The sequence below is a fragment of the Phyllopteryx taeniolatus genome, chromosome 3 (assembly GCF_024500385.1).
Source record: "Phyllopteryx taeniolatus isolate TA_2022b chromosome 3, UOR_Ptae_1.2, whole genome shotgun sequence".
Classification (NCBI taxonomy): domain Eukaryota; kingdom Metazoa; phylum Chordata; class Actinopteri; order Syngnathiformes; family Syngnathidae; genus Phyllopteryx; species Phyllopteryx taeniolatus.
Genome location: NC_084504.1, coordinates 27079112 through 27088531, shown reverse-complemented (window position 1 = coordinate 27088531; position 9420 = coordinate 27079112). Strand labels below are relative to the sequence as shown.

Sequence of the window (9420 nt, the reverse complement as noted above, 5' to 3'; positions counted from 1 at the left end):
CGTACTCTGGCGTCTTTCAAAACAATGCATTTCAAGTGCCACTATAATTTGAAATAGAAAGTACACCTGAACAATTGTATCAATTTGTATTTTGAAAATAAAATATCGGAAACAACTGAGGTATTTACAAAATTTCACTAAATACATTCTAATGGATTTAAACAGGCACTCAATACATACACGCTGCGGATCAATTGAGGTTATTTGCTTTTTTAAATTTCCCAATTCGTGCTAATTATTAACATACCAAAGCTAAAATTTGATACACACTTCGCTAAATTGCATTTAATTGATACGGTAATGCGATATGGTTCACGGCGGGCACTTTTGAAGTAGTATTCTTGTACTATGTCCCGGAGTAAAAATACAATAAAGTTCACGTCAGCTGACCTCTTCAAAGTCCACCTGACATTAAGTGTCATCGTTTGAAGCGTTCCACACAACAGTTCAAAATGACGTTGTATGCGTACATCATTTAAAAAATAATAATTATGCGAACCAAATGAAGTGACTTTGCGCAAATATAGCACCTGAAAATTATACGTTAGTGAGCCAAAAAAAAATGAAAATGAAAAAAAAATAAACACAAATGTAAGTATCCATTTATGAATTAAATTTTGACACAGGCTACAATTTTGTTTAATGCAGCCACACAACCATGAATTAAAACTATACCGCCGTAAAAGAAAAACGATGTCCAAAATTTCCACCGGAAAGAAAGTTTCCCATTTCCTTTAATGACGACTGAATGCGGAAGTGCCGCTCCAGACGAATTGCCAAATGTTGGACATTTGACAGTTGTACTTTATGTAGCTGTATCTTCGCGATTAGGATTGATTACAGCCCTTGGATTTAAAATGGCACTCTACTCGCGTATACAGTAACTCATACATGTATAATGGTATACATAGCTAGCCATAAGACTGGAACTTTTTGTTATTGTTGGGGCAAACGCAAGCTTATTTGCACGTCACGAATCAGATCATCAGGATGGAAAATGGCACTGCAGCCACTGAAGGAGAAGGGTTCCTCTCCAGAATGGCCCTCAACGACAACAAAGCTGGTATGGAGGGTCTTGACAGAGACAAAATCAACAAGATTATCATGGAGTCATCGAAGGTAGTTACCATAGAAACTCATTCAATTTGTTTTGAAACTCTTAAGAGCCTCCCATCCTGCAATGTCCACAGTCGTAATCCACAGTGTGTAGTGAAGTGCAAATGTTTTATAACGGTGCTTGTGGCCTTTTTTTGAAAATGAGAGTTCTGCTTTTAAAGATTGTGTCCAGCCATGTGTAAAACTCACATATCCTCAATACAATGATAGACAGTCCTGAAAAGATGTACGATTGTAAGTTGTCATGATAGATCTTGCTCATGCTATCCTTGCCCTTCACTTGAAGGGATCCAAGTTTTATGAGAACGAGCTAAAGAGAGAGCATCAGGTGAACCAGCGCATTGAGAAAATGATGCTCCAAAAAGCACATATCACAGACCAGCAGTTAAAGAGAGCCCAAGATCAGGTAATACACTGTAAATAGTGTAAAGACGTGAGCACATCGGAGTTACCTCCCATCAATGCCCTCTCAATAGGTGGAGAGGACGGCCTCTGAGCTGGAGAAGAGTCGTGATCTAAGCCGTGTGATTGCGCATGTGGACATGGACGCGTTCTACGCTGCAGTGGAAATGAGAGACTGTCCCGACCTCAAGGACAAGCCCATGGCTGTCGGATCCATGAGCATGCTGGTCGGTCAAAAGAATATTTATCTTATCGTTTCCACTCACTGGCCACTCCATTTGGTTCTCCGACACAATGAGATCCAATAAAAAAAATCTGCCAAAGATAACTCGTTGACATAATAGACGCACATAGTGCTGTGGCTGGTGAGTGTTATCACTGGTGAGTGTTATCCACAATACATTAATCATGCATTATTAGTTCTATGTCTTGCATGTGGCTATATTTAAGTACTTTAAAATATAACTATCCAATAAGATCCAATAAGAATTGTATTGAAAATTCTGTCTTTACAATGATCATAATACTTGGTTTCGATTGACATGTACGGTATTCATTCAGCAATATGATTGTTTACAGTGGTGTAGAACAGAAAAAATAAAAATATTGACAGGGTTGATCAAAACTGAGCAATATTTTCTGTGTAAAGATTTTTAACTCTTGTATTGGATCTCATTAGATTTAAGTTATCAATCATCATTTAAACCATAGTTTTTTGTTTTTTTTTCGAAGGTTGTCTAACAGGACTTCTCACCTGTGCTTTTTCAGTCCACATCCAACTACTATGCCAGGAAATATGGCGTTCGGGCAGCCATGCCAGGATTCATAGCCAAAAAACTTTGTCCCCACTTAGTCATTGTTCCGTGCAACTTTGATAAATACAAATCAGTGAGCAACGAGGTGAGGGTAACACTCACATCATCATAAACGCAGGCCACCCTAAACCACTGGCTCATTGGTTTTTGTGTCTCTTTGTTAGATCAGGGAGATATTTGCAGACTATGATCCTCAGTTCCAGCCTATGAGTCTGGACGAAGCCTATCTGGACTTTACGGAGCACCTGGAACTGAGGAAGAGCTGGCCAGAGGCCTCACGAACACATCGCTACAGATCCAGCAGCACTGAAATAGGTATGACTTAATTACTAAAAAGTACATATAATATCACAAAATGTGGTGTATGAAAGATATATTTTTTTCTTTAAAGGTGGAGAGCAGCCTGAGCACCAAGAGGAATCAGAGGTGAAAGGGTTCTCCCCTGTGCTGTTTGAGGAAAGCCCGAGTTCCATTTCTGAAGCTGCTGCAACTGGTAAAGCCGTTGAGGTTTTCGGTACGTCTGTTGAGGAGGCTGTGAGGGAAATGCGCTTCCGCATTGAGCAGAAGACCATGCTGACTGCCAGTGCAGGTAGGAAGAAGCTCTTCAAGCCCTTCAACATGCAGAGCGCAGCCTTCAGCGGCTGCCTGATGTTGACATTTTGAAGTTAACCAATGAATAATAATGTTAAATGAGGGTAAACTCGAGTAAAACAACTCGCCATTTGAGAGACGAGTACCGGACACATTAGAGCGAGGGAACAGGAAACCGTTTGGCGAGCTCCTCTGATCATTTCCATGCTCGTCACTTGTCATTATGCTTTCAGTTACAAGCCATTTTTTTTTTGTTAGCATCTGCATGGCCAAGTGGAAGTTTCCACCAAAATTGCAATTTCTCTTCACTTTAACCGGTTTTACATCAATCTTTGCCAAATTCCTTTCCTAACATAAAAAGTTAAAAAAAACGGAAATATTCTCTTGCCAAAAATGTCCATGATTTCTGATTTCAAATTCAATTTGTTGTTAAAAAATATACTGGTATATAATACACATCAAAATGCAGGGGCAATTACATGGTTTTCAGTCATAACAGCCGACTTAGGGAAACCGTAATTACAAATGTGCCCAAGACAAAAATGAGTTTGACACACCTGCTTTAATCTCACATTCGCTGGCATCAAGCAGGAAGACTGTTTATTTGCTCAGACGTAGTTACTATCTTCATTGTTATGTATTACAAGATGTTCTTTGAATATTCTGCTATTTATGACACTTCCGTCTCCAGGCATTGCTCCAAACATGATGCTGGCCAAGGTATGCAGTGACAAGAACAAGCCTAACGGACAGTACAGACTTGCATCCACCAGAGAGGCTGTCATGGACTTCATCCAGAACCTCCCAGTTCGCAAAGTACACTGCGTTTTGCTTCAGATCAAACAGAACAGAGCACTCGTATATCGTTTATTAAGATGTTGGAATGTAATTGTGCTGCATCAATATTCAATTTCAACGTTGTGTGTGTGTATACAGGTTTCGGGCATAGGGAAGGTGAGTGAGAAGCTGCTGAAAGGTCTGGACATCAGTAGCTGTGCTCATCTGGGGCAGCAGATGGCGATGTTGTCATTGTTGTTCTCCGAGACAGCCTGGCATCACTTCATGCAGGTTTCCCTGGGTCTGGGCTCCACGCACATTGTAAGGTAATTTAGAGCCACATTTCCAGCCCACTTCAAGTCCACAGTAGATAAATGACCCACTTTGCTTGCACGCAGGAACGAAGGAAGGAAAAGCATGAGCACTGAGAGGTTTGGTTTTCATCATCAATTGCTAATTCAATCCACTGATGTACTTCTTGTCACTCTCTCCTCTTCCTCTCATACAATGTGCAGAACCTTTAAGGAACTGAGCAGACCTGATGAGCAGCTGTCTGTATGCAGAGAACTTTGTGAAGACTTGGCACAAGACATGAAGAGAGAAGATCTCAAGGTACTGCTTGTCTGAGGAGCTCAGTTTCTTACATTAATTGCACATAGGTTTTATTTGGAGAATGTCGTTGCACTGACATTGCAAGAAGTATCAAAACATAGACACGAAAGATAAACATTTTACAGGTTTTCTTGACTTTACCAATATAGAATATTTGAGAGTCCAAGTGATTCTTATGGACGTGTACTTGTGTGAGCTTATTAATTGTTTTCTGACTTTTAAATCGATAAAGGAAGAGTTGAATGTTTGGTCATCAACTCTCTGCCTGGGTCCTGATGTGCCCGTGATAGCCATAAGAAATGGACGGCCATCAAGAAACTTGAAAACGTCTCCCAGGGAGCATTCCGTTGCTGTCAAAGTGTCTGTAGAACTATATTGCTCTAAACTGTGTTCTGTTAACGCTCACAAAGGGCAAAGGCATCACACTGAAGCTGAAGAATGTGAACTTTGAGGTGAAAACCAGGGCATCGACGCTACACTGTGCCATCGCCACCGCGGATGAGATCTTTGCTGTGGCCAAAGACCTTCTTAAGACGGAGACAGAGCACGAAAGTCCACAGCCACTCAGACTGAGGCTCATGGGTAATCACACGTTGCAATACAAAAGCCCTCCTCTAGGGATTCAACATTTCAATGAATGGCTAGCAAGGATTCTAATAGTTAAACAGAGGGAAAGTTATATTCAGAATTTCTTCTGGCTCCAAGGGGAACGTTTTTGATTGATTTCTTTATTATTTATTTAAATCTTACGTAAGAACAACAAATGACAACCTCATCTTCAAATATAAGCCTGTAAGCATGTTAAATGGGATTTATGGATTACGGTTGATGGAAGCTGCTACCAAATGTGCATATGTTGTGTATATATATATACATATATATAAAATATGTTCAAGTGGATTTATTTTTTCATGTGAAATTGCTAGCATATTTGCAATCGAGATCACAACTTTTGGTCCTGCATACAGAGCAAACTCACTTTTATTTGTCTCCTCACTCTAAATTGAAATCGCTGCCTTATATGTGGACCGAATCTTCCGTGACAATCCAGCTTCTGGTAATGCCTACACAGCAAATTCTCTTTCAACTCGTATGATGTAATTTATCTTAACGTGTTAAATAGAATGTGTCATGTCAAATTTCAATGCAATCGAGATCACACCTAGATTAAATCTGTTTCGAAAACCGTTTTCATGCCATTGTTATTCAATTGATGACATGTGAGAGGTATCTGTACCGGTACGTGTTTCAACCTTTTCATGTTCAAATTCTTACCGAATGACCAATCCGATTAAATCAGGATGAAATCTGATTTGACGTTTGATCTTCCAATTTATGCATATTATGCACAAATAAAAAAAAAAAAATCAATATGTGGGAGCATCCTCCAAACTCTTACCAGAAACTGGCACCCTATTCATTATGAAAAGTCAATCTCCGTGTCAATGGTAGTTAATGGCATAGTAATAAAATACAGAAGAAATGGATGGAAATTGGAATCATACATTGCTATTGACACAACTTCTTTTTTGTGTAGGTGTTCGTATCTCTGCCTTTGTCAGCCCGAACGATAAAAAGCCTCTGCAGAAGAGCATCGTTGGTTTCCTCCAATCGGAGAAGGCAGAGAGCCAAGGCTCCACCCAGGAAGTACGTCAACAGTTTGATGGGGATCGTCTCTCTTCTTGTGCTCTCACAGGACAGACGTGTCTGACCAAAGAGGAGATCAAGAAAAAGGGCTTGTTGGAGGATCAACCCCTGTCTTTCTTTCAAAGAGCTTATGCCAAGAGACTGCAGCTCCAAGTTTGTACACGAGAGCGACCAAATAAGGAGACGGCATCTGTCGTTGCGCTCAATGATCACAAAGGGGCGGGGTCACCGACAAAGTGCGTGGGGCCGAAGAGCGCTGCCTCACATCTTTCGGAAAGTGATGCTGTTTGCTCGTCAGAGGCTCGAGCCTCTACGTCAAGTTCAGCGTTGAACTGCCTCACCTGTCCTGTGTGTTGCAGCCAGGTTAGCACAGACCATTTGAATGTCTTCAACAGCCATATAGACCGGTGCCTTAGTAAAGGTGAGCTCCATATTTTGGAGTCAAAGTCACATTTCAACAAGGACCGTAAAGACAGTGAGGGGCTGGGTACTGAGGCACGTGACGACCGCCTAAATAATCAAGTCAACTCAAACAAACATGACGAACACCACTTGACGAAGGATTGTCGTCACGCGGCCCGGTTGATCAATGGCGACAAGGGAACAGTGACCTCGTATCAGACTCGGGCGTGTCACAATGACGGTAGCGTCCTCGTCTGCCCGGTGTGTCAGCTGACCCAGGACACAAATGATCTCACTGTCTTCAATCGCCACGTTGACCTCTGCCTGAACCAGGAAGTGCTGCACGAGATGGGGACATCGCCCCCCGTTGAAGTCGCAAAGAGCAATAATGTCATCGGTGAGTTCTTGTTCGTGACGTTTATCGCCAGTCAAGCAAAATCCATTCTGTGATGTTGACTTTTGCCAAGATGAATTAAGGCACGAGCAATCAATTCATCAGTCGGCCAATTTCAGCCCTTATTGACCTGAGTTCTGCCCATTAAACGCCATCCCTCCATTATCTGAGCCGCTTCTCCTCACAAGGGTCGCGGGAGCGCTGGAGCCTATCCCAGCTATCATCGGGCAGGAGGCGGGGTACACCCTGAACTGGTTGCCAGCCAATCGCAGGGCACATACAAACAAACAACCAGTCGCACTCACCTACGGGCAATTTGGAGTCTTCAATTAACCTAGCATGCATGTTTTTGGGATGTGGGGGGAAACCGGAGTGCCCGGAGAAAAGCCACGCAGGCACGGGGAGAACATGCCAACTCCACACAGGCGGGGCCGGGGATTGAACCCCGGTCCTCAGAACTGTGAGGCAGATGCTCTAACCACACTCACACCGTGCCGCCCCATTAAATGCCAATCGATTCTTATTTTCTCATGAAGCAGTAAATGCTGTTAAGTGTCAAAGTCCTTCCGCCGTTTGTCCACTACACGGAGCTGTCGCTCCATTCAATCCAATTGCATCTTTCCTGAGCCAATGACGTACTTTTCCAAGTTGTTGTGTGACCGTGCGCAAACAACCGCCAACATTTACAACAGCGACGTTCGTGCTGCAGAAGCTCCTCGGCGTGATACTGCTTTTCACTCTAAAATCTCCTGCTCCTGTATTACCATCGTAAGCAACAAGTGGCGATATATTTATATTTTTTTATCAGCAGATTAATCAGTTATCGGGATTTTCCTCTGCCAAATAAATCCATATTGGTCGAGCCTTAATATTCATGAGTATCGGCGGTATAGAAAATGGATGGATGGAAATACAGTGAATCAATTTGTTCAAGCTAAAAACTGTGGCTATCGTAAAACATTAACTGTCCATGCAATTTTTTGAAGTAATATTTTCACACTCTTAGTTCCTGTAAAGCATTGTTTCCCAACCGTTATTGAGCTAAGGCACATATTTTACATTGGAAAACATCGCATGTCTCACCATAAGAAAAATGTCGCAAAAAGTACATACAAGATACTGAAATAATGATGATCTTGTCTTTTTTTTATTCCCAAATGTGCTTAAGTGTGAAATCTGGGCCTGTTGAGTTGAACACAAAGCAGGAAACACAAATGATTCCGTTGCACCGTTAATTGTGCCTCCCACCATCGAGTGGACGAGCATTTAATTGTTTGTTTATGTCACTACTTTGCTGGCATAGCTAGATGAACAGGGGTACACAATTTGCAGTTAAGGGGGGTTTTATTTGCAGTTTTCAAACCACAAACAGGATTTGAATGGAGTCTCACTTTACTGAAATCTGTAAACATACATGCCGTCGACGTAGGAACTCAGTACATCTCTTTGTAAGGATGCTGTGGCCTTTGACCTTCTTATTTACAGCAAGCCGCATTGATGTCAGGGACTCGTATTGACTTCCACAGATAAAAGACATCTTATTTCATCTTTGCCCCAAGCCTCGGAATTGTCCAAATCACTTCCTCACCTTTCTTTTATCTATAGTGAACCAAGTCTGGGCACCACAGTTTCCTCAGAAACAATCATATCTCACAAATTGGACTCTTTATGCTTCTAACGAGGCGCTTTAAGTGTATGAGTTGTCGTCTTCCCCCCCGCCCCCCAAGAAGAGAAAATAAGGTTTTGAGTTGCTGTGTTCACAGACAGAAGCATTCCTCCTCCGAGACAAGCGGGCAGAGGTAAAAGCAAACGGTAAGACGGCATGTTGTTGTGTAAAATGTTATCAAGCATGGACCAAATCAAAGTCAAAAAGTCCCAACCTCTCTTACACGCCCAAAAAGTAAACAGATTTATTGGGTATATTATTTCTTTGTTGTAACACTGCTTCTTGAGAATACAAATATTTGACCAAAATGTTTATTACCTTTTTAAGTGGTGCTACATTTATTTCTAAGGAACATGCCTTTGTGTGATGACCAGCACAATTTAGTATGTGCATTGGGCTCGTGAAAAGTTTCTCTGCCCAACAAATCATCTACCAAACACAAATCCCCTTACTTCTTTTTTCGATGAAAATGTATTTACAATGATGTCCTATTTTTTTTTGCTTGCTCTTATCACATCCAGAAAAGACTCTCCCTCATATGTACCCTCGAAAAAGGCCAAAGGTCTTGGCCCGCACAACACCATTGACAAGTTCTTCAGGTGACTGACTGCACGTCATGCACAAAGGTGATGAGGTTGGAGGAGCTGGAAAGAAGCATTGCACTCCAATACACATTGAGATGAAATTGTTACTGTATGAAACCCTTTTTGTTGATCCCTCTTGGAGTCACAAAAGAATCAAGACAAGGAAGAGGAAGAAAATGCATGGACGTATGGAAATACATTATTTAATAACCACGTTGTACGTCAGTGCTAATATATGTTCATCACTGAAAATGTATTTTACTGTGTTGCATTGATATTGGTGATATTTATGACATGCTGTTTGTCTTTTTAAATATTTTATTTAATGTTTAACAATGAATGAATGATTCAGACGTAGCAATGCATTTGCAAATAAATCCCGTTTTATGTTTGAATCTATGATTTGTAAAATCT

The 9420-nt window shown here is 41.4% G+C and overlaps 1 protein-coding gene across 7 annotated transcripts; it reads left to right on the top strand.

Annotated features, from left to right (window-relative positions):
* The first annotated feature begins 133 nt into the window (after positions 1 to 133).
* On the top strand, positions 134 to 9405 carry polk (polymerase (DNA directed) kappa). 7 transcript variants are annotated; one of them, XM_061768043.1, is made up of 15 exons: positions 136 to 199; positions 982 to 1119; positions 1403 to 1522; positions 1593 to 1745; positions 2287 to 2418; positions 2498 to 2648; positions 2725 to 2922; positions 3616 to 3740; positions 3861 to 4027; positions 4100 to 4132; positions 4217 to 4313; positions 4724 to 4895; positions 5851 to 6759; positions 8520 to 8568; positions 8944 to 9405. In XM_061768043.1, the coding sequence occupies exons 1-15, from the start codon at positions 152 to 154 to the stop codon at positions 9023 to 9025; spliced, it is 2574 nt and encodes an 857-aa protein (XP_061624027.1). In that variant the 5' UTR covers positions 136 to 151; the 3' UTR covers positions 9026 to 9405. The 7 variants fall into 7 exon arrangements, with proteins under 7 accessions (XP_061624029.1, XP_061624028.1, XP_061624027.1 ...); XM_061768045.1 differs by lacking the exon at positions 8520 to 8568 and having other exon boundaries at positions 134 to 199; XM_061768044.1 differs by lacking the exon at positions 4100 to 4132 and having other exon boundaries at positions 135 to 199.
* Positions 9406 to 9420: the final 15 nt, after the last annotated feature.